Raw genomic sequence first — 25,188 nt, 5'->3', positions numbered from 1 at the left:
AGTGAGAATCTGCACTATGCAAGATTCATCAACAACGTTTAACTAAGTATAAGTATAAGTAATCAGCCCTCAGTCGAAGTTATTTTACTAACTATATGTATTTTTTTTGTGAATACTTGTGCCACCCCTCTTTCCTTCACTTTGGCAACCTGGTCTCAGTTCTTAACTGCGTTTCTGAACGAGTGGACTTTATCACATCACGTTGTCCATATGTGTCTCTTGGCGCTTAATTCAGACAGTGTTATCATTTGCAGGATTAAAGGATACGAATGGTCTGGGGGACTTGTTGGAATTTCGTCTTAAATCCTTATATTTCCTACTTTCCAGTGCAACCACCTGTTTAGTTATTTTGAGGTATTTCAAATAAAGGTTTTAGCTTTAAAAAAGAGCCAACGTGGTTATGTAATTAACTTTTTGTTCACCGCATTTCTGTCTAAGTAAATCAAACTTCAGTTGAAGATGCTGAGGTCTCTGTAGTTTTATTTAGGGGAAACAGATTGTGAATAAAATAAACAGGAGTGAGACATCGTCTTTTTCACATCTATGTCGGACACCGCTGCCGGGTGACGTCACGGCGGTTTATTTATGCTGCAAGCTTCCTGCCGAGTCTGGTTACTCTATCTGCCTCTTAGCGGTGCTCGTTGTTACTCCGCCTCTTCGCGGATCACACCACGTTTCCAACCGGAGGAAAAAAGTCGACCTCCCGTTTTTTCTGGGTACGTACATGCTTTAAATGTCGCCGCCATCAGCCGTACGGGGCTTTTCATCGGGGGCTGAAACACTTGTTACCGGTTTTCAGAGGGCTTAATGCCTCGCGCCGCTACCACCAGAGCGTGTTTTAGGAAGAAGATGCGACAGGAGGAAGAGGAGGGAGGGGTGGCTAAAATACTACGCTGTGGGAAATACGCAAATATGTGGAGCAATTTGGAGTTCCTTTGATTAAGGTCGACCTCACATTAGCAGAAGTCACAGCTGCGCTGGTTTTAAGAAATATTCTAAATTTTCATTTTTTTTTTAACTCCTACTATTTTTTTTTCACCGAAATGAGGAAGATATAATTGGTTTCAGTGTTTCGGTGTTCATTTAATTAGCTTCAGCTCATCGAGTTTTCTTCGCCACTCCTCACTTTGGAGTAATGTGATTACAGGCTGTGAGAGCGGTAGAAATAGACAACGAGTTTTGGTCGTGATGAGGATGTTGCGTAGCTGTATGTAATGAGAATCACGGGATCCGTTGTTTTCATGTTTGCAGTATTTACTTTTTGTCCCCAATTTATAATTCCACCCCACAATTTTAGTAAATTTCTATGATGTAATGCGTAAGTAAAGTTCTCCTTTTATACATCGAGAATTACGCCATCATTTACCAACGTGTTGAAACGCTGTAAGATTTCTGACGCAACAACTCTAAAATGCTGTGAGAGGCATGCCAACCAAATTGGCACACATTCGAATACAGCCACTTTCAAGTCAAGAATCTGTGTAATCAACTTTTGGTTGCAATTTGCAGGTCCTTTTGGGGTACGACTCTACCACATTGTCACATCTAGAGAACATTTTTTTGTGCAAAATATCTTTCTTTTGGTCAAACTTGTTGAGGTATAGCCATCCTCTCAGACTGGCTTTTCTGTCTCGGCTGAGGAGAAGTTTCCCTACAGCAAGAGGCCGCTACCACTGTTTCACAAACACGATGGTGTGTTTTGCATGCATGCCAGATAATTAGATTTAGGACTCGCCTGACTGTGGCACACTACTCAGTTATTAAGTATAGCTGCTCCCCACCACTTGAATTAATTTGCGCAGTCTCAACGGGTGATTTCAAGGTTTTATTTATTTTTCTTTGATGTGGATCGTCACAATCACCACATCCTCAGTCACTGTGAAAACTAAAAACATATACGTTTTATTTCTTTACATTTTATTTCTTTAAATTTACAATACAAACAACAAAACAAAACGTACCTCGCTGCTTTCAGTGGGGAACACTAAGTGTTGATTTCGTTATGTCAAGCGCATCTTGACAGTTAAAATCATTCATTACAATGATTCTGCCAGCTTTTGTAGTCCTGCCTTCATTAGCTACAGCAGCCCATGAGGTACATGCAAACAAACAAACAAAAAAACCCCAAAACATTACAAAGAGCAAATACCATCAAACAAAACAAAATACAAACCAACAGTGCTAATCAAAACATCATTAAACAATCTGCAACATCTTTAATTTAGAAAATTCACTTTAAATAATTTACAATACATGGTCTACAAATTTAAATAATTTAGACAATTTATTTTAAATAGCTCACTATCCATTACAATTAGTTAAAACGCATAGAAAAGCCTTGCGCCCTTCAGTTGAGAGCTGCTTTGTGTTGGTCAGTCGCGTTAAGTTAAATTCATTGAAATCAATGGCAATATGTTCAAAAGGAAAAGGATGAGCACTGTGGGACAAGATAAGACAAAGTGCTTGAGAAATACAGATTTCCTGATTGCCTTCATGAGAATGATTTGACCTGTAGTACAAGTGTGCTCCAGTCATCTGGAAAGATGTGCTGTTGAAGCAGGAACCATGGGGAGTAGGTCGACATTCGTGACTAAGATGAAGAATGCTGTTGCACAGGGAACATGCCATTCTCTGTGGTGCTCAATCAATGATCAATTGGCTGTCACTGGGCAGCTTTTTGTTTTTTTGTGTGCAACATCACAAATAATTGAAGTAGATGGCTGTGTTATCAGTTGGGAGATTTTCACCTTATGAAACCCCCCCTGAGTAAAAATAAATGTTTAATTTTCATACATGAGCCCAGGCAAATTTGTTTTTCTAAGTTTAGTAGTTTTGAAATGCTCACACGACAAAATTTTGAATTTTTTTTTTTACTATTCTAAAAGTATAAAAAGTTGTATATTGGAAGGTTAAACGGAGACAGCTGAGTTAAAGGCAATGCAAATCTGCAGCATAAAATACATTTTAGAAACGCTCCTCACCAGCTACACCTGCAACCAGATGGAGGTGGGACTCTGACTCGTGGTTTCTGACGAACCTTGTCAAACTGGTTCTGTTTAAACGCGGAGGCTATTTTAATACAACTATTCCCAACAAAGAACTGTACACATCAGCACAATGCGTCGTGTGACAGTTTTGGTAGAAAGCAGCTTTGTTTTATTCCATAGCGCTGGAGAAAAGTCCTGTTTGTATGTCAGTTTCTTTGGCGTCTCATTAAAAAGCACCGTGAACTTTTAGGTTCAGTACTAAGAATAATTTTAAGCACTTTTGGCACGTTTTAAAACTTTGGTCCATCTTTGTTGTACCTGTAACTGGCCTAGCTGTCACTTCTCTGTTTTTCAAAGCAGAACATTCCCCGTTTTAAAATGGCACATTGAGTTTTCCTGCATTTATTTGTCCAATTAAAACAATCATTCGGTATCTTTATTTCTTTGTAGTAGTGGAATCGCTCTCCTGAGACCACTTATGGAACCTCTCATCTATTTACAAACTCTTTATTCCACAAGTGCCCAATTTAGTCATTATACCACATCGCATCAATTATTTATCCTGAAAGCATCAGGGATCAACTTGCTGCCTCTTCACAGACACTTGATCAAAGGCCGCAGAAGCTTCTGGCTGGGTCCCGGGTTGGCCTAAGATTACAGCTTTGTTTGCTAAAATCAGTCATGCATTAAAGCATACATATACGTTTGTCAATATAATCTTACAAATTCTATTATGCACAACTGGTGTTTGCAGAGAGGCATGTAGAAATTCTGTGACGATGAGATCTCTGTTTAAACATGTTGACAGTTTCTTCTGTCAGTGTTGTTGTAGTTAAAATTCATGAAGATTACAAGGAACTATTTGCAGAAGGGTTTGGTTAGGAACTTGGCCCCCATCCCATCTTTCTTCCTCAATGTTTTAGAGATAATTGTACATGTACCAAGTATCCTTAACCTTAAAGAGAAACAGCAGTTTTTAGCCCGAGTGTTCGAAATCCTACCTAATTTATGACTTTTAAACTGGGATCAAAGTAAAAATTTTTGAGCGTTGGGTGGGGGGAGGGGGAGCTTTAGCTGTAACCCTTATGCTTTGCATTGAGAGTGAGCGTTACAACTGCACAGTATGTCAAGTAACAATAGTCTCTGCCAAAGACGCATTACACCTTGTTAGTTTATTACAGATGAGTACACACCCACAGTGGAATGTTTGACAAAAGAAAAAAAAAAAAAACTACATATAGTATGCTAATAATGCAAAAATGCTGTATTTCTACAGCTCAGATTTGCAAAGATCTTGTGACATCTGAGGGAATGTTTTCCAGAAGGGATATTCAATTCCAGTAGTAGCTGAAAAGGGGCTATCATAGTGGAGAAAAGTCTGAAAATCTTATCTGCTACAAATGATCTTTAACAGACTTAAACTGGATTTTGGGTAATAGTTTGGAAAAATGACTGTGTCCTCCTCTGCTCTCTGACTTACTACACTAGGAAATGAAAGCCTTTATGTCCTCTCACATTCTCTCCAGTGTTTTTGAAGCTATTATTGACAAATGTCAAAGATCTCCCTCTTCTTCTTGTCTCGCTAAAGAATGTGTCGCCGATTTCAGATGGTCATAAAGATCCCGATTGTTTGATGAAAGCTGTTTGTTCCATTATCTTTAAATAATCCATAAATGAATGTTTGTAATCATCCAACAAATGGTGCAGGCAGAAGACTCCTAACTTTTGTCGATCAGACTGTACAGTTAACATTTAACCTGAATTCTGCTGCAGCAACGGCTCCCACTGAGGATGGAGAACTTTTCTAGCGTCGCGTACAACTCGCTTTGTTAAAATATGCCATCTTTTGTTAATGGAGAACTGGGTTGCATGGTGGGGCAGAAGTTCTTCTCCCCAGTTCCCTCGTGTTCACTAGTGTAAAAATATAGTCAGCTAAGCAAACGGGTTGAATACGATGGAGAAGCGTCGAAGTCGGGAAAACTAAAGTGTTACTTTCTTCCACTGACAATTAATAGATAATACCATAGTCTGTCACCTCCTCTCTTATAGCTGCATATTTATATCTTTGTTCTAAAACTTTGAATCTTTTTTTTTTTTTTCCCCAATTTTACCTGTTATCCCAGGTCTTGTCTATGTTTTAGACGACAGTGTGGATTATGCAAACTATCAAAATAACTGTCATAGTAATGAGTGTAGCAGAAAAAAAAAAAAGAAATGCAGAGCAAAAACTGAAAAGCATGTCTTAAAGCATAAAAAAATGAAGGATAGCATTAAAATGAGCCAAACATTTAAAAATTTGAGCTTCAAGGTTAAAAAGATGTTTTCTAATGAGCTTTATTTCTAAAATTTCAATAAAAACCTCATTGTGTGAATGGTAGCATAGTCTTAAAGAATCTGCCATAAAATGCTGAAATGCATATATATATATACACTTATATCAGTGGTAGTATCATGCTGTTCCAGAATCATCCTAAAAACAGCGAGGATTACAATAAAAACTCTTCTTATACAGTTGAATTATGTACCTAATTGGATCAAACTACTCACCTTTTAGTAGTTTGATCCAAACTACCAATTCTTGCCTGTTTAGCAGCCAAACTGTAGCTTTTCACAAACCATAAAGGTGAGCCGAACTCTCTCGCACAGGCTGACTCCCCACGACAAGTCGAGTTTGTGTTTGCATCAAGTAGAACCAACAAAGAATGTCAAGAGTTATTTTACTTTACAAACATGTTGCCCAACTATTAACCCATCAGCTGATGCTGAAAACACTGAATTTTTTGCTTGTCTGTTTTGCATTGCCGTGCTTCCAAAACTCAATCGGCAATCACTACGCTCTGGAATTTTCCTCATTTTATGAGAAGGGGACAAGTGATGCGTTCAGGAGCACTAAGGGCGACTGAGCTATCAGGAAACTGGATGCAGACGGGCAGAGGTTGCTATGGAAATTTAAACTGACATGTCACAGGAAATGTATTCAGTGTGTCGCTCCACCTCAGGAGGGCCAGCTGTCTACTTTTGAGCCTTTCTACACACTTTTTAAAAAAAAAAGACTATTTACTTAATTACGCTGTAAGGATCACTTGTGGCAACATGGTGGTGTTTGCTGATAGGTTTGCTGCACCATGAATGAAACCAAGGAAACATTTAATGCTAACCTCCTAAAAGTAAGGCTCTAAGGTCAAACTGTTAAGTGAAAACGTTTCTAATATTGGCCCAACATCTGCTGTTTTTTTTTTTTTTTGTTGTTGTTTGTTTGTTTTTTTCCTTTTTTCATTTTTGTTATTTGCCAAACAAAAAAATATCTGTTGTGATACGGGCCTGCTGTCTAGCTTGTTTCGACTGAGTGTTGTGTATTCAGCTTGGCTGCGGTCGCAGCGGCGCTCCGACAGGCGCTCAGCTGGAGCGAGCCGCTTGGCACTCGATGCGATGCAGCAAACGATTCATCCGCAGCTTTCAACTGTGCTGGGATCCACAGAGCTGTTCCTCGTTTCGTTCCGTAAGAGTCGCCAAGCCTACGCAGCCCGTAGTAGAGCTGTTGTCATAGCAGCATGAAATACTGCATTAATGTCCCCTCTTTCACTAATAATTAGTGTTTGTTGGATAATTATAATCCACTGTTGTTCAGGAGCAGAAGCGGTGCATACAGAGCGATGGAGGAATCTTGCACAAAATTTATTTAGTTTCAGAACTGTTTCCTATGCAATTGATGCTTTAAATCTCGGATGTTACGAACTCTGGAAGGTTGCATCAGTTGCCTTAGCTTTTTGAAGATACCGTAGGAGAGGTGCCGGAGGGGGGGAATTTTTATGGTTGGTTGGCAGACAAAATGTCTTATTCAAAATGTACTTAGGAAAGGAAACTGTCTAACTTCAGTTAGACAGTTAAAAATTTGAGCTTTAAGGTTAAAAAGATGTTTTCTAATGAGCCTTTACTCAAATAAAGGTTGGTCTTTGTAGCTCTTATTTAGTAGTTTGTAGTATAGATAACGTTTACAACTGTTGCAGTAAAAGAAAAATTAGACAAGATGAGAACTTGGACACCTTTTCAACTATGATTATGATGCATTAGCATTGCATTACAGACTTGACATCAGACCTTTTCTTAGAGCCACCAGTAAAGTCTTTATTATTTTAAACTGTAGATAAAAACAAAAGGTGTTTTCATGTGGTGCGGTGGGGAAAAAAAAAGAGTATTCTCTTGCTTTATGAATAAAGTGCTGTAAATGAATATAATTCTTAAAAACGAATGTCATACCATCGTGCTAACCGTTTAACTATAACCACTGGAGCTGAAAAACCAGTCTCATGTCAGCCACTTATCAGACACGATTTGCCTGGTTTTATCTCCCACTGCTCTGCAGGCTGTCATGCTTGATGTATACAGGACAAACCCCCATAGTGCTTTAAAACTGATGGGTGGTAGATAAAAGTGAAAAGCTTTGGTATTCAAAAGGGAATTAAATGCGGAAATTCAGTCATGTGTCAAATGGAGAAGTCGACGCACTCGTTTTAGGGCAGAGTAGCATACTTACGTTGGCGAGAACTGTGATGAGAGCTTGAACTGTGAAGAGGAAGCTATTATAACCCAGCCTCCTTCAAATGAGTGTGATGGTGAGAGGATGTTCTCCTTTTTTATTAATTTATTTTAAGTTTTAATGTGTTGCATTTGGGACTCCAGATATCCCGTAAAAGTGCATTTAAAGTTCAAATTTTCCCAGAATTCTTGAAGAGACTTTGCTTTTCAATCATCTCAAGGCTGCAGTTTTGGCGTTTATTTCAATAGCTTTTTTTTTTACCACCTCTTTTTTTTGTCCCCATCCACATAACTACTTAAATTAAATGACTAGGTCAATGCTTTGATGATCTTCCATTTTAAAATGCATGTGCATTGTTGAATTTAAACAGATTAGTAAATCATTTTCAAGCACATAATTTTTTTTCTTTATTTATTTTAGATTTTTTTTTACATATAAATATTTTTACATTTTTACAATTTAAGAGTTCCAATGGGGTCATTTTTTTCTGTATTTGTTACTTTTGGTCATACTTTGATATTGGATTTGGTGAATTTGTGCAGATTAACCCTTTATTTTTAATTTATTTCTCTGTAAAGTAGTTGGCAAATTCATTCCAGGCTGTGTCAGATTGGAGTTCAGGAGATGCAGTCACAGGAGGGTTTGTGAGCCCGTCAGCTGTTGCAAATAAACCTTGAGCATTAATGTTTTTGTTATGGTTTCCTCAAAGAACTTTTCCCTTGCATGTTTTAGTGTGGCATGATAGCTTTGAAGTCTTTCTTTGTAGATTTCTTAATAGACATGAAGTTGATTTTTGACAAAGATTATCTAATAAAAAGGCCAATAGAACATAAAAACAATAAACAAAGTTTTTAGATAAAGTAAAATTTCAGAGCCAGACTGGAGACATGTTTCTTTATGTTAAGCAACGACTACATGGAACCGTGTGGTCGTACTTTGGTTTCGAAGGTTTGCCTTACCTTTTGTTTGAACGCATGCTGTGGCACACTTCAGCCCCACCAATTTGCACAAGGCAGTCTCCTCAGTAAATGATTGGATGTCTTATCTACAGAATGGCCTGTAATTGTACATACAAAGTGGTTGTGTTTTAAATCCAATGAAATCCCACTGATAAGCCTTTTCATATTTACAGTTGATGTCAGAGCGGGCTCCAAGCTTGACTGCCAGAGGTCAGCTGCTGTGATAAGCTTTATGATGAGCTTTTTCTCTTTTTTTTTTTTTTTTTTTTTAACTTTGAAAAAAAAATTATTTGCTGCTGTTTTTGTCTTTTGATAAACATGTTAGATAAAAATGTGGTGAGCACACAATTTGTTTTCAGACTTTGAAAGAAATTATTTTGAGTAGAATTTCTGGTTTAGTCATGAAGAAAATCGGTACACTCTAAAGTTTTTTTTTTTTCCCCCAAAAGAAATTTTCTTTTATTGATGTCTAATCTGTACTTTTGTAAAAATATTTAATTGTAATTAAAATGTCTCTTGTTGTCACGCAGAATCTCAATGAGTTCAAGTCCTGATCTTTGATTCTGGTTCAATCTGACTGCTCAACTATAGCAAGAGCCTGACGTAAGTCCAGTGACGGTGTTTTAGAGTTTCTGAAAACGTCTTTTATCATTTTGTGGTCTACTTTCTGGAGGAACTTGCTTGGGCAGGTTTCCAGTTGTTTGAAGTTCCTCCAACTGTTGACTAGTTTCTGTGCATTGGAATTGCTAATGCCAAATTATTTTGGTAACCCATTTAATTCCCTCTCTAAACTCATTGCCTTAGACATTTAATATCACCAAGGTGTTTTATACCCACTTTAACAGGGCAAACCACCTTCAAAAAGCTGAGCAACGACGTTCCGAACATGTGCAATTTTAGTTTTATTGTAAGAATAAATTTCAGTGCAGGCTAAATTATTCCACACCAGGAACTGTATATTTTAACAGTCTTAAAATGTCTTTTTCTTGAATTTTATACTAAATGTCCATATACAGATATGTTTGAAAACACGACTGTGCATGAATACAATGTCAGTCATATGTTTTGTTTTGCAATATTCTTGATTTAGGAAAGGATTGGGGGGGGGAAATTCAGGCTTTTTTTTTTTTTTTTTTTTTCACATATGAAGCCTGACTGAAAAATTTGTCCCTAATCCAGCTATGTGTTCCTGACAGAGTGCAGGAGGTTCATATAAAAATAACTCCACTCTCTGCAACCTTTGACAACCTTCAGCAATCCCTCGAAGCCTTATGTTTGACATTGGGTCCACGAAGCAGTCGGTTACCTCTCTGCTCTCTACTAAGTGCTTTGTTTAAGTGTTTATTTAACTGTTCAATTCACTGTGTAGGTGGAGTGTCATTGAGGAAGTCGCAAAGGCAGCTCTCCCGTCATCATGGTGAACATCCCAGAATACTATGCAGGGAAAAATGTGCTGATATCCGGAGCTACAGGCTTCATGGGAAAGGTACCGTAGAGGTTTAGCTGGCTTGTGAAATGTGGCTGAACTTTGAACTACTGCTTGGAAGTTTTTTTTTTTTGTTTTTTTTTGTTTTTTTTTGTCTCTCCAGCATCAGTAATAAAATAAGACAAAATAGATGTTTTTTTGTTTTTTTTCCTTTCTGCTTTTTGCAAGGTGAACAGTTCATGTGTGCGTAGTTGCAAGAACATAATGTTAATGATGTCAGGAAGGTTTTTTTTTTCTTTTTTAGTCCTTTGACAAATGGTTAAGTGGTTTGGTCTATTTTTAGCTGAATAATGTCAACTAAACTAAAAAAAAAAAAAAAAAAATGGGGTCAGTACTGACTTGCACAATGCTCCAATAAGCCAGAAACAACTTCAGTCAGTTTATGCTTTATCTCATAAAGCATGAAAATGACTCTTATGTTATAGAAATGGAGATGGAAAAGGTTTTTTGTTTCATAACACAAACTTTTTAAGACCTTAGTGTCACTTGGTATACTAAATGGTGTGCTAAATATCCCATGTCTGCTGCTAGAGAAGGGCACTAGCTGCCTGAACAAGACTAAGCTAATAGAAAATAGAGTATTAAAAGAAGGCACAGGAAATAAAAATGATCTATACGTCACATGGTGAACTTTTATCCAGGATTGTAGCTGTGGTCTAGTCAGAGTTTAGTGCTTAAAGTCTAGCCAATCACTGTTGATTGCTGTAATTCTTTTTCATTTAAATTCCAACCGTTGCATGAATGTTACTGGATAAAATCTGAATATCTTGTTCCAAATTCAGTTTGAGCATAAATGAATCCATTTTCTTGTTTGTTGTCCCAAGGTTCTGCTGGAGAAGCTGCTGAGGTCCTGCCCAGGGGTCAAAACCGTTTACGTAATGGTGAGGTCAAAAGCTGGGCAGAGCCCTCAAGCCCGCGTAGCCGACATGATTAACTGCAAGGTGAGAGCTGGGCGCTCAGAAACCATAATGAATGGCTGTCACTGAGGGAGATGAGGAGCTTCTGAAAACCCTGTTACACTTGTTTGTGTCCAAATACATGAACACGGTCTAATTGTGTTTGTAGCGGAAACTCTTCCTTAAACTGCGTCATAGTTTATATTGTCTATTACTCATCTTCTCTGTTTACTTACTTTAAATAATCAGAATGTAAAACCTTATAACAGAGCTGTTGCATTGCACGTCTCATAAGTCGGGAAAGAAATTTAGAGGTCAACTTTGAATGCGCTTTTGTAAGTTGCTTAAAGTGAAGTTTAAGGGTAATTCTGCTGAGTCTTCCTCTTTCTTAAGAAGACTGCAGACACTGATGAGATTGGCCTCATCGCAGAAAGATGACTTTAGATGTTTTCATCAAAAGTTTCACAATATCTAACAAGTCTTGCTTAAGGAGAAAGGTACATGCACCTAAAATTAGCATTCAGAAAAGCTGAGAAATTCAGAAGAACAGTAAATTATTTGAAACTGAGTTAACACCAGTGGCAAGATGCATTTTTATTTTATTTTATTTTTTTAATGAATATTGTTGGAAACTTTTTTATTTCAGAAATTTAAATTAAAGAAATGTCTACATTATGTGGTTTCATTAAGGAAAAGGTGATTTCAAGTGTATACTTTTCTGTTAATTGATTATTGTGGATTACAACTAATAAAATTCTCAGAATGCATCTCAATTTAAAATGTTACACAAGACTAAGAAAGAAAATTACAGAAACTTACAAGCCCCAGACTGCTGGTTGACTGATGCCCTGCACATAGTGGGTAACTCACTGGAGGATACGATATTCACAGAGCACAATAAAGGAAAGTTGAGTGGAAGGAAAAAGTGTGGTAGGACAGAAGTGACCAAGCAGTGGGGGGAAACTGTAGCCTTGAGAAGATTATAATGCAAAGTTCTTGTATGAATATTATTTCATTTTAAAGCAGGATTTGGCATGTGACAACACTGCATAAAAGATTAATTGCACCATTAGTAAGAAACGTCCATACTTAAACTTTATAGAGTATTATCAAGTGAAATGCTAAAGCCAACAACAAAATGAGCTAAAAACCATTTGAAGCAAGCTGACTCGTGCAAAAGGAGCGGCAACCAAATACTGTATGCATATACTTCAGACTGTATTTAGAATGCATTTCTTTTTAACTAACATTGACATTTTCTGAGAAACCAACTTTTGGGTTTGAGCCAATGCCATAAAAATGAAAAGATATGTTCATAAAATTTACAAATCTTATATTTAAGTGCGTCACATTTCTGAGTTTGAACTGGGTACCTCGAGGGAAAATATTGTCCTTTCATTCAATATAAATATTTGTTTGCAATGTCTCTTTAAGGACATTTGCACTACTTTTTTTTTATCACAGTATACATTTAAAATGCAGTTTCGTTATTATAATCTGTTTTTTCTTAAGCTTTTTGTTTTTTTGTTTCTTTTTTTGTTTGTTTTGTTTTTTTTATTTGAAGACATAATAAACTTCTTTATTCATTGTAACACATTTCATTTCGTTGTTTGTCTCAGTTGTTTGAAAAATTGCAAGCAGAGCAGCCAGACTTTGCAGAGAAGATCACAGCAGTGAACAGTGACCTCACAGTACTGGAGCTTGATCTCAGCAAAGAGGATCAGAGCATCCTGGTTGAAAACATCAACATCGTCTTCCACTGTGCCGCAACAATCCGCTTCAATGAGCCGCTCAAGTGAGTGATCTTTGTTTTTTTTTCCTCTCTCCCTTTTTTTTTTTTACCTTTTCATGAGGCAAATACTCTGTGTAATTTTCGACTGTTTTCTAGGCTTGGCTCTTTTCAGCCCAGTGTTGACAGAGCGTACCTTCTGTTTGCAGTACACAGAAACAGAACACCTGGCACGCCTTCCTTTTTCTGCTGAATTTAAGACACAGCTGCTTATTGAGCTCTACTTCCCATACAATCTTTACAAGAAGCTGAGTGTATACCTATTTAAAGACATTTCCTCCAATTAGTGGTCTTAAAAAGCTGATCTTTACAAACAATTGTTTGATTTTTGCAAACCAGACACAATTGACACATTGGTTTCTGACTTCACATAGATTTTTTATTTTTTTTTCGTTTAGCTATAATAGTTATAAGATTTCTAATTCTGTGTTTCCATCAGACAACAATGCTCCATTTTTCTTTTTGCGTGTAGCTTAGTGCATGTTATGGCGTTTTTGCTATAATCATAATTTTGTAATATCTGGCCTCAAGCCCCCCAGCTGGTCCTCAGTAAGGTGAGATTCAAATATATTAATGACGCACAGATGTGAATATTGTTACAGATTTTAGATTGACAGTGTAAAAGCGGATGCATATTTTGTCAATTTCAGATTTCTTTCTTAAAAGCTAAAAACGCTACAATATTTAGGAAGATGTCAGCATTCAGAATATTAAATTTTTTTTTAGCCTTTGTGTCATAAGCAGTGATTTATTTATAATTTTGGGCACAGAGGCAACATCACATTGTTTGTGTAAAATAATTTCACATGTATTTTGGACATAAATAAACCTTAAAGTGGAGTGGTGTTCCATATTCAGACTCTAAATATGTTTGGTTGACATGAATGGACAACGTCATCGAAAGAAAGCATCAATAAAAAGCTGGCCGATATAAATTTAGCATCTTTTTACTTTCTCTGACTTTATTTTTAAAGCCTGCACAGATCTTGAGTGATGTTGTTGGTACAGCTGGACTGTTCCTTGGTATGTTGTAGTCGCGATTTGGAAAACTGACTTAATTTCATAATTTTAAATGTAATTTTTTTTTTTTTTTTTTTGTAATTTTTTTCAGTCTTCCCGGTCTTTAAACTAAAACTCAGTGAAAATGCTTGAATCTCTGCCTACGCTTGTTTTCTGTGTCTTAGAGATGCAATCCAGCTGAATGTCCTGGCCACACAGAAGATGCTGGCGCTGGCCCACAGGATGAAGCACCTGGAGGTCTTCATTCACGTCTCCACAGCTTACGCCCACTGTGACAGGGAGGTCATCGAGGAAGTCGTGTACCCACCTCCTGTAAACTACCGCAAACTCCTTGACACTCTTGAGTAAGTTTCTGCACAATTATGCAGATTTAAGCAAAATGGAATGTACCGTGTGACCGTCAAAAGTCCATGATGCTGTGAACTGGCCAACTTTAGCTTTGTTTTACTTTGTAGCACCGATGTTGACGGCATCACTCACTGCTTTTCAGATATATTAGTGCAACTTTAAGAATAAATTTGATGAATGGAGACAGAATGGCGTCATTAGTAAACCTATACTATGTAGATAAGCAGAGTTACTTTATGATGGCTGGATATGTCAAAATTGAACATAATAATATCAAATGCCCTTTTCTCCATTTTTGTCCCATCTCCTGTTCCGGCTTAGTGCTAGTGTTTATTTTTAGAGTGGTGCAAAGTGGCTTTGTTTGCATGTTCAAAGTACCTCATAACTCAAAACCGTTTTATTTTCTCCAAGCTAAACTGTGGTATAAGCTCTCAGCACATTTCTGTCCTATGCAGATGTTTTAAAAGCAACTTTGCTCATTGTATTGAAGCATTTAATAATTATTTTAAGAACCTTTTTGGCAGGTCAAGTTAGTTTAAGTCAGTAGTTTTTATTGTGCTCAAAAGATAAATTAGCTTTTTATAAAGTTTGACTGTTAAGTCAAAGGTAACATTGCTGTTATTAGCTGGGGTACAAGGACGTGGGATATTAGATAATTATTCATAATGAATCTTGTATGTAAACTGGATTCATGTTGTATGGTGTGTTTGCATCTATTTTAGAGCAAAAGTTTACACAATGTCCTCTGTAGACCAAGGCATTGAAGTATAGAATTAACTTGTAAAACGTGTAAAGTTAATGATGAAACCAAAGAAGCATTTTTGATTTTGCTTTGGTTCAAGAAAAATATAACTCTGCGTCAGACTCCTTATAATTCTGGTAGTTGAGCTTAACCCCCCCATTACTATTCTTAGTGCGTTTAGCATTCCTAGATGTTAGAAATCGAAACTCTATACGTCATCCCAGGTATGTCTTATTTCTCTGCCTTCAGCTGGATGGACGACGATTTGGTATCAACACTGACCCCCAAGCTTATTGGAGAGCGCCCCAACACCTACACCTACACCAAAGCCTTGGCTGAGTATCTGGTGCAGCAGGAGGCTGGAGACCTCAACGTCGTCATCGTCAGACCCTCGATTGTTGGCGCCAGCTGGAAAGAGCCGTTCCCCGTGAGTCATTCGAAACGCTTAAATTTGAATGCATTCTGAAAACCTTTCAACTTACTAGAGTAATGTATAAATTGAGCCTAAAATGGAGCCATGTGTAAGTTATAAAAGGGATGACCAGCACCAATCAGCAGCGACTCTGAAATTGTGCCAAAGAACAAGTAAATACTAAAAAAATTATTGTCAGAAAAGCTAATATGCAGTTAAAAAAGGGTGTTTTGGTAGCTTAAACGTAATGTTTGGTGTCTGTTCTGGCCTGGCTGTTCCTCAGAGCTTCGTCAAGATGTTGATGATCAAGCCTTTGTTGTCTGTCCATGCATGCAGTGTATAGACTGATGACCGCGGCTGGTAGAATGCGAGACCTCCAGTAAAAAAAAAGGGCATAATTTAATGACTCTAGAGAATTAAGAATTTGTCACTGAAGCTGTACCCAGATCTTTTTTGTTTTAAAGGGGATGTATTCAGCTTCCTCCTACATTATCTTTTATTTCCCCTACATGAAATGGTTTTCATATAGAAAGACGATATCCATAGTTCCTCTTGTAAATTAGTTGGATGTAAAGAAATTTGGTTATTTAATTATCTCAGTTCTAATACTATCCATTTCTCAGGGCTGGATTGACAACTTCAATGGACCCAGTGGGATATTTATCGCAGTAAGTAATAAAATCAATGCTCTTATTAAACAATGAGGCATCAATAAAGCTTTTTGCAAAAACCCTTGCTGGATTAAAACATGACATAATGTTAAAATTAATTTGTGTAATTGGTTACATCAAACTTGTATAGGGCTTTATTAGGACACTGAAAGACACTTTGCAATGAAATCAGCCATTACCACTCATGTAAACATCGATACTCTGACGATATCAAGCTACTGGATTGTAGACACAGCCTCCATGGGGGCAGTCTTACGGAACCAAGACAAATACGACGTAGCGGATATTGTAGTACTTCAAACAACTTTTGTGGAATCCTTCCTCCTGGGAAGCTTCTCAGTCTGTTGGGAGGAACGCAAGAGCCGACCGCATAAACGTTCTTCATTAATCCGCAAAGCAATAATTTATCATATTTTTCAACTAAACCTTTTTCTCTTGCATTAAGATCATTTCATCTCATTGTTTCAGGCTGGAAAGGGGATTCTGCGTACGATGAGGGCATCTAATGATGCCGTGGCTGACCTGGTCCCAGTGGATGTGGTCATTAACGCGACTCTAGCGGCAGCTTGGTTCTCTGGATCGCAGCGAGTCAACAGGTTTAAAATCATCCACTTCTGTTGTGTAATCTGGTCAGGTTGTTGTTCACATGAATTGCAATAAAGTAGTTGCTTCCTTTTTGCAGGCCTAGAAGCATCCTGGTGTATAACTGCACAACTGGCGGGATCAACCCGTTTCGCTGGGGCGAAGTCGGTATGATGTGTTTATATACCATTTCACTTTTGATGCAGCCTGTGTGAAGCCTTAAGCAATGAAGGTGTCTTTAAATAAGGCCTCTAATGGCATAACCTTATTGTAATTTGTAATCCACTGCCTGCCACACCTAAACCAGAAGCTTTTGCTAATCCATGACTAGATTGGTGAGTTGCACAGAAAGTGCATGTTAGCACTGCATGTCCACAACCTTTTCCCATGTGTTTGAGAATATGCTGACATAGATTTGGTTCCAAATGTTTAAACACTGGACTGTTTGGTGAGGAATATAAACTAAACTACTAAATTTAAAATCATGTTGAGTTTCACACAGGGGAAAACTAAATGGGGGAGGAGGGGGATTTTTTGCTCATCATTAAAAACGAATAAAAGTTTCAGAACAGATTAATATAAACTTGTGGGTCTGGATGAAATATGGTGTTTTCTAGATGTGTAATAATTACAGTCTTGCATCATCAAACACAATGAGAAGAAAATGTAAAACTTTTTCTTTTTTATTTATATATAATCAATCTCTAATAGAAGGCCCAGAAATTAGGGGTCATAAAAGAGCTTGGTTTTATCTAGAGGTCAGTTTCTGATTCTCGGCTTATCAAATTGATGGACTCATTTTCTATCTATAATATAGGAGGTTACATTGTGCTAGACATAGTAAGGAATAGGAAAAAGAAAGCTAACGGTCTCCTTTTACTAAGAAGGCTGCTGGGTTATGGGATCCTAATTATTCAAAGTTTTTAAGAGTCGCACATTAATTTTCTGTGAAATATTGTAAAATCCAAAGTGCATCCAAATTCTTGCTCTTATTGAAAATACTCCGTGCTCCACTGAGGATTTTCAAATATTCTATAAAGAACAATAAAACAAAAGGACGAAAGTTATCATTTAAATGTTTTTTTAACAGTTGTGTATTAGCAGCAAAAACAGTCGTCGACCCAGCAAATTATTGCCGATTATTTCAAGATCCTTGAAGATCCTTTTGTTCCCCGTCTGTGTGTTGGCAAAAGAGTTACATTTTGTATGTAATGTTAAATTAAACATGGGTTCACTAACAAGGCTGACTTTTGAATGCAATGGTTGCACTGAATTTTATTTAGGGGTATTGGACATGGTAAATTTGTAAAATATTAGTGTCTTTTAGAAATAAACTCATATTTTAGCAGCTTAATATTGTTTTTGCTCAGGTCAGAATGAACTTGAATCAAGTCAGTTAGCGAATATCTTTTTCAGGTCTGAAGCCAGAATGTGTGAAACACATTAACACTGGTCCTTGTTCCCTTATGTTGAACAACCTTCTCTTCTTAGAGTACCATGTAATATCCACATTCAAGAGGAACCCCCTCGAACAGGCCTTCCGTCGGCCCAATGTTAATCTCACATCCAATCACCTAATCAATCAGTACTGGATTGCCGTGAGCCACAAGGCTCCGGCCTTCCTGTACGACATGTACCTCAGGCTGATTGGACGAGAGCCCAGGTAACCTCGTCACAGTCGCCTGCTCGGATGCGCCGTAGCTGTTGCTTTTCTAACGGTCATAGTAATTTCACGTACACACACCTTTTGCTGCTTTATTCTGTCACTTTCTTCCTAGCGTAGATGCTTAACATCGTAGCTGCAGTGTTGATGTATGTGTGTTTATTGCTTCTGTGAAGTTCAATTGCCGTCAAGGAATGTATAACCCATGGCTCTCGGGGGACAGAAGAGGGTGCTTGTGGGTTCTGCACTCTTTGCATTTTGCTGCTAAAGTTGTGTTTTCATCGGCATCTAAAATATTAGCTCAGAGATGCTGTAAGGTTTGCAGATTCACGTTGGAACTAGATCAAGTCTCATGTGGTGGTGCAAAAAAGTGGCAGGCTGGCAGAGACCGACCTGACAATCGGGACCGGCTTTTATTTCTAAAAGGAGGAAATGCGTCTTCTTCATCTCATCCCTCTGTGTCCTCCATGTCCCGTCATGTGTGTATCTCTCTCCTACAGAGAACTGTATAAACATGACCTTCAAGAACAATCCCCTAGAGCAGGCCTTCAGAAGGCCCAATGTCAATCTGCGCTCCAACCCCTTTACTAATCAGTACTGGACAACAGTCAGCCACACCCTGCCGGCCCTGCTGTATGACGGCTATCTCACACTGATGGGCCACAAGCCCCGGTAAGATCGCATCTGCCACAAACCCCTCCCACACTTTATAGTCCTCTTCCTGCTGCCAATCAACTCCCCCCTTCACCTCAGGTTCTCCTCACGTTCCTTCCTGATTTGTCTAACTTGGATTATAGGGAACAAAAGACTTCTAAAGCGTCTTCTTCACCTGAGCTCAGGGTGCCGTCTGAACTTTGTCATGACAACATGATTTGGATTGTGTGCAAGCCTACCCTTCATCCAAAGATGTTTTCATTTATTGCGGCCCTCAATTCGCACTTCTTTTGCCCAATCTGTCTCCCAAAATGAAATTATTTTTGACTAATCCAAAAAGCGGACACCTCCACAGTGCCACTGAACGAGTGGCAACGTCGGCAATTGACTTCTTGCAATCTAAAGTGTGAGTTGGTGTCTGAAATGAGTTTAGCTTGCACCACCAATGGGCTCCATTTCTGGAAGTGCGTTTTGAATCTGATTTGCTTTGTCATTGGTGGCAAATGAAGCTCTCCTTTCCACTGTTTGCTGGTCATTCATGCATATTTAAAGCTTCCTTTCAATCGGTTGCATGCACTGGCAGAATCTGAGTCATTTCAGTCAGCCTCCATTAGTTAAATTGATTGGACTGTCAGCACTTCTGTGAAAATTATACAAGCCTAGCTTTAGATCTACTTCAACACTGGCTGAATTGAAATGAATCAGATTCAATTAAGGCTCTTTTCTACACCTTTCCCATTTAAATGATCATTGCTTGGATTGTGATCGCTTAAATAACACCAAATGAAGTTGGAGTAGGTCAACTGGATTTACTACACTTACCAGGAGGATAATGATGCATAAAGTGTTAATCGCTTATTGGGTTTGGTGCATATTCATCTCTGTTTATTTAGAGGAATGAATCAGCATAATCTAATTATTGCTATTTAAGGAGATGCAAGCTGTCTTCCTGTTCTGTGCAGAATAAATCCAGTAGACCATTTCTGATTGTTGATGTCAATGGGGAAGGGATTCTGTCAACCACATTACTATTTCCATCATTATTAGTATTTTTCTATTATTATTATTATTAAGCTCTCCTATATTTTTAATTAAAGTCAGAATAAGCAACGTATGTGTTACAACTGATGGTTTAACAAAGATCCAGCTGAAATGGCTTTATGTTGAGTAACCATTTGATCAGTCATGATCAAATGAAAAATGTAAAGTCTTTTTTAAGCACTTATCTACCTTTAATTTGCCAATTTTTATCATTTAAAAATCTGATTTCCAAAAGCTTTCACATTGTTGCTGTTTTAAAATGGTTTTATTTTAAACAAGCCATCCAGGTTGAGTTAATTTTTATTCCATTTCTTCCAAAACTCGAGATTATTAAAACCAAGCTCATGTTTGAAGGGGCTGAGAATTTTTCTTCAATGCTTCTAATTCTGGAGGATTTTGCAGAACAGCAACAACGTTGAAATCCTACAGCTTGCGTATGTTGACGGGCTCATGGCTCTTTATATCTTACAGTGGCCTCCACTCTTTGTTACACTCCTGGGAAAGATGCATAAAAACCTTTTTTTTAACCTCTTAAATGTAGTATCTGATATGGAACAAAAAACAGAAGAAGTAAATTAAACTTTTTAATTTGAGGAGATTTACCCAGTTGGAGGAAACATGCTATGGAATAGTTTTTTTCCTCTCTGTGCTAATTTAAAGACAAAGGAACATTGTGAATTATTTTTTCATAATGTATTTTTAAATGTTTGGCTGTTTTTAGAATATCTTGGAAAATTATGTGGTAATAATTTCCTATTCTGGTGTGTTTGACATGTTTTGGAGGCCTGATTCTGCCTGCCACTCCCCAAAACAGGAAAGAGGAGAAAACATTGTCTTAATTTAAGACTGATGCATATTGATTTATTTTAGAAGTCTTTCATCAAGTAAAAGTTTTTTTTTTATCTGATTGTCCTCATGTCTGCTGTTGGAGGATCACTTTTGTCTGAAGCTTCTGGAACTGTGGCAATCAAGACTCTGAGAATTAAGTGCATCACATCCCCATACAATGACCAGGATGTTATGGAAAGTTAAAAGAAAATAAAAAAATCTCCTTATTGCCTAACTTATGATTGGAGAACTCTGTGTCCGCAGCAGCCAGCAGCTCCTTTCTTCACACGTTGTTCGACTTGGTAGTGAAAGCATTTTCTGTCATACAGTCAGAGATATGTGAGCATATGAAGTTAAACCTAAATGACCTTTTTCCTGAAAGTGTTTGAGACGTGGAGAAGCACCTCATGCCCGCTGTTGAGCATGGGGACGTAACATTATGCTGTGGGCCTGCGTCTGTTCCAAGGCGCCTGAAAACATTGTTGGAATGCATGGTTGCATTTTTGAGAAGTCCAGAAAACTGAACTGGCAGAAATGCTTGCATTGTTCACCAGATGAAAAGCCTTCCCTTCCCCCAACCCCCAGACCAAACCGCTGCAGAAAACCTTTGAGGTGAGCTGAAGAGTGAGGACTCCAGATGAGCCATTTCTAGGAGTGCAGTAAAGCATGGAGGGCACCGTATATTCTCTCCTAACAGCTTATTTGATGAAGGTCTGCCCTTGGTATATTCTGACTAAATATTTCATTTATTTGGAACCACTTGTCAAATTACTCAGTCAAATCAAAGCAGTAAACTGCTCTCTACATATTTGAAGTTGAGACTTTTGCCTCTGCTCCTCAACAGCCAGACATGTGATCTGTCCTGTCTCTTTGTTTCCTTAGCTGTCCTTTTCGTTCATTTATCGGTCTCATTCTTTATCTTATTTTGTTTTTTTTTGTATCCCCTGTTTCAATGACACATTGTGTATCACAGGATGATGAAGACAATCACTCGGCTGCACAAAGCCATGATGGTCCTGGAGTATTTCACCAGCCATTCCTGGGTCTGGAACACAGACAACGTGGCTATGCTGCTGTCCCACATGAGCCCTGAGGATAAGAAGGTGATCTTAGCTAAACCCAAACATGAGCAGTACATGAATTTATGGCACTCTCAGTCAAACTACCTGATTAAGTCTTTATTTAGCTAAAACCAAATGGAGGAGTTGACTTTTCTGAAAAGTTTTCTTGCATGTGTAACATGCTTCAGTTCAACCCAGAGCATCTCAAAGGGGTAGAGATCTGACTAGACCCAGCTCTCTACATGCATTGATCTTGTCCTTTTTGTTTTTTTTTGTGGATTTATTTGTATTTTCTCATTCATTGTGATTGTTGCAGGGTTCACTTATGCTCACTCACACCCTCTGATAGCTGAATTCATGAAGGATTCTTTGATTATGAGTTGGCCAGGTCACGTTATCGCAAAACATTCCCAAACCATGATGCTTCCAGCTCAGTTTCACAGTTGGTCTGAGGTTCTGTCCTGGAATGCCGTTTCTGGTTTGACAAACCTGTCCTCTCAGTACCTCAGTTTTTGACACATTATGTGCAAAACACATGGTGCAAAAAAAAGGATTCCCGAAGTCCCGGTTGTCGTACTCCCCGGTAAAACTCAGCCTGGTTTCATCCTTCATCACCTCAGATCGTGACATGACGACGGTTGTCTTGAATTTCTTGTTGCAGATTTAAGTGCGAGAGCTTTTGGAATGATGTGCCTTACTCGTGCGTTGCTCCAGTCGTCTTTCTGAAGGCCTGAGGCACGTCTGTAGATTTTATCATGGTGTTCACTCTCATTCGACTGTCAGGAGCGCCAAACTGAATGTCTCGTGGTTTTAACAAAGTCACCCACCTTTAAAATACTGGGTATTTTAAAATGGCAATGCTTTAGCAAATGCTTGCTAAATGCAAGCATTTAGCACGTTGTTACAAGCCTTTTACAAGCCTTTGTGGTTTTCAGACATTTACAAGTTGGAACAAGTGTGGATATGTTTTATTTATTCCCACCAGTCTGCATTGTTGCATCTTTTTTTTTTTTCGTTTTGTTTATTTATATTACCTAAATTTCTCTATTATGAATAATAAGAAATGTTATTTTTGTTCTTCGTTCCTGAACAGGTGTTCAACTTTGATGTGCGCCAGCTGCACTGGGCAGAGTACATGGAAAATTACTGCATGGGCACAAAAAAATATGTCCTCAATGAGGAGCTGTCGGGGCTGCCTGCAGCACGCAAACACCTCAACAAGTAAGGTGGCTCCGGATCTGCCTGCATGTGCAGACATATACCTTCTTCTGTACACAGCTTAATTTAGTTCCTGGAAAGTGTTGAGTGGTTTCAAGACTGTCATGTGTAACCTCCCAAGAAATTTGAGACGGATCAGGGGAGAGTTTTTCCTGGTAGATTAGCTCATGGTTTGTAAATCTTTGCACAAGTAGCTGTAGTATACACGTCGAAATGTGTGTCATGTTGAAACCCTAAGCTTCAATGTATGAGACTTGTGAGATAAAAGGGATACAGGGGTTTTCAAGGACCTGAAAAATCACAGTGGTCGTTTTTGTCAAGACCCCTGTACTCTGATGGCCATAAATAAAAATAAGTAGAACCAACAAGCGGGACAACCTGGTCAGATTCAAATCTGAAAATAGAAACAGGATTAAGGACTATACATGCTGTTGACACAACACTGCTAGTTTTGTTTGTGCACAAGCATCATTGTTGAAAGAAAGCTTTTTAAAGGCCTGTAGGCAATTTGCTGCAGGGTGCATTGATGACACAGCTCAGACTGTCGTCAAAAGGAGGTGCTCAGATTAGAAGAGACTAAAAGGGCAAGTTTGGTTTTTGACTAAAATGGAAATGCAGCCTATTAAGAGCTGGGGTGGAGGAGCTTAAGGACATCAGTGTAAGTGGGGTTGGAAAAAAAATTGCATGCTACACTTATTGAATTTTGATTAAAAAAAAAAAAAAAAAAACTTTTTGCCTCGACTTCACAATTCTATGCTACTTTGTCGGTCTGTTGCATTAAAATGTATTATAGTTAATTTTTTTTAAAAATGTTATCTTTTTGCTTCTGCTACAAATTATTCTGCTGCTGTTTTTCTCACGTGTTGCTAAAACGGTGATTGTCGCAACCTCTTTTAAAAATGCAAACTATGTGGGGAGAAAAACAAATGACAAGTTTTTAAGGAAAAGTAAATAAATTGAGAAAAATGAGGGGAGAAAAAAAGATGTGGACGATGAGGGTTATGTGGTTAGCAGAATGAAGTCTTATGTTTCTGTCCCCCAGGCTGAGGAACATCCGCTACACCTTCAACACCATCCTGATGGTTCTCATCTGGCGCATCTTCATCGCCCGGTCCCAAATGGCCCGCAACATCTGGTACTTTGTGGTGAGCCTCTGCTTCAAATTCCTCTCGTACTTCAGAGCTTCCTCCACTATGAGATAATGAACCGTGGATTCTGAGCAAGGCGGCGGCGGCGAGTTGGAGGAGCGAAGAACACGGCGCCTGTGGATGATGAGCGCTCTGAGCGAGGAGTGAAATGAGCTGGAGTCTGCAGTGACTTAAGATCTTTAAATATCCAACTCCTCTCCAACATGTCCTCGCTACATGAAACACAGGACTTTGTCTCAGATCAGCAGAGATTGGGCTAATCGTTAAGAAGACCTCGTCCCGTTTCCCTTTGGTTCTGCTGCACATTCTGCAAAGCTATGCATTGAACAGTGCTCTGCTCCAAAGCCCTATGACTTTGTTCTGAGTCCTGCCCGGCCAAAGCTTGCTCTGCAAGAACAGAGAAACTATCTCTCTCACCCAGAGCTGCAAGAACAAAACCACATCATTCTATTCCTGCAATTTGTGCTTGATCCATGTTCTGGGGAACTCCTTTTTTTTTTTTCCCCCTTGTATGTTGTCTGAAATAAGAAGCGAGTGTGACACGGCGCTGGGGATCTATGAAGACTTCCAAAGAGTTTTGTACTGGAGGAAGGTTTGAAATGTTCTGGCCAAATAGAGACGTATCCTTGTTCTTGCAGTCTCGAGTAAAACTAATTTCTCTGTTCTTGTGTCGCATGAACAGGCCTTTGTTATTAATCATAGACGAATCAACCCACATTTCTTTCAGCTTTGTTCGACTGAGCTTTCACCTGACTGCATCATTTCAACTTGGAGCATCAAATATTTCTGTGGCTTCTCGCAGACCGTTTGAAGGAATGTTTAAGACTGTGAGGGCGCCGTTTGTGCTGAATCATGCCTCACTCGACTTTCTTGCTCGGCTTTCCCCGGCATGTTCCTGCAGGACGGAACATGAACTGTCAACAAGAATAAACTGCCGCATGTCGTCAGACTGCAACGGCTCGCCTCTAAATCCCAACCAAGCACAATGCAGATTCTGATGGCTTTACCGAGTGCCTATACTGATTTTTTTTTTTCTCTTGCATCTGCAAATTTTTACAAAAACCTTGTTTTTTTTCTTCCTCTTCTGGTTCCCTTTTCTGTCAAATTCGTGTCCAAGTTGCAGCTTTTGCCAAATTCCTTGTGTTC

At 38.5% G+C, this 25,188-nt stretch overlaps 1 protein-coding gene across 3 annotated transcripts; it reads left to right on the top strand.

Annotated features, from left to right (window-relative positions):
- The first annotated feature begins 584 nt into the window (after window positions 1-584).
- Window positions 585-25,097, top strand: far1 (fatty acyl CoA reductase 1). 3 transcript variants are annotated; one of them, XM_015037268.1, is made up of 14 exons: window positions 585-716; window positions 9,014-9,086; window positions 9,853-9,969; window positions 10,794-10,910; window positions 12,485-12,660; window positions 13,839-14,018; window positions 15,014-15,191; window positions 15,800-15,844; window positions 16,316-16,443; window positions 16,530-16,597; window positions 18,593-18,764; window positions 21,589-21,718; window positions 22,770-22,897; window positions 23,937-25,097. In XM_015037268.1, the coding sequence occupies exons 3-14, from the start codon at window positions 9,898-9,900 to the stop codon at window positions 24,094-24,096; spliced, it is 1,554 nt and encodes a 517-aa protein (XP_014892754.1). In that variant the 5' UTR covers window positions 585-716; window positions 9,014-9,086; window positions 9,853-9,897; the 3' UTR covers window positions 24,097-25,097. The 3 variants fall into 3 exon arrangements, with proteins under 3 accessions (XP_014892754.1, XP_014892752.1, XP_014892753.1); XM_015037266.1 differs by lacking the exon at window positions 9,014-9,086; XM_015037267.1 differs by lacking the exons at window positions 9,014-9,086; window positions 18,593-18,764 and adding an exon at window positions 17,921-18,092.
- Window positions 25,098-25,188: the final 91 nt, after the last annotated feature.

Source organism: Poecilia latipinna, unplaced genomic scaffold, assembly GCF_001443285.1.
Source record: "Poecilia latipinna isolate Pla-1442-1.1 unplaced genomic scaffold, P_latipinna-1.0 Scaffold399, whole genome shotgun sequence".
NCBI lineage: Eukaryota > Metazoa > Chordata > Actinopteri > Cyprinodontiformes > Poeciliidae > Poecilia > Poecilia latipinna.
This window is presented reverse-complemented; position numbering and strand designations above follow the sequence as displayed.

Bases quoted from the DNA above. Each gene is read 5' to 3' on its own strand.
- far1 (XM_015037266.1), top strand. From the start codon at position 9,898: ATGGTGAACATCCCAGAATACTATGCAGGGAAAAATGTGCTGATATCC. The intron at 16,598-18,592 runs GTATGATGTGTT...TCTCTCCTACAG, and splicing joins GTTTCGCTGGGGCGAAGTCG to AGAACTGTATAAACATGACC. The intron at 21,719-22,769 runs GTGATCTTAGCT...GTTCCTGAACAG, and splicing joins TGAGCCCTGAGGATAAGAAG to GTGTTCAACTTTGATGTGCG.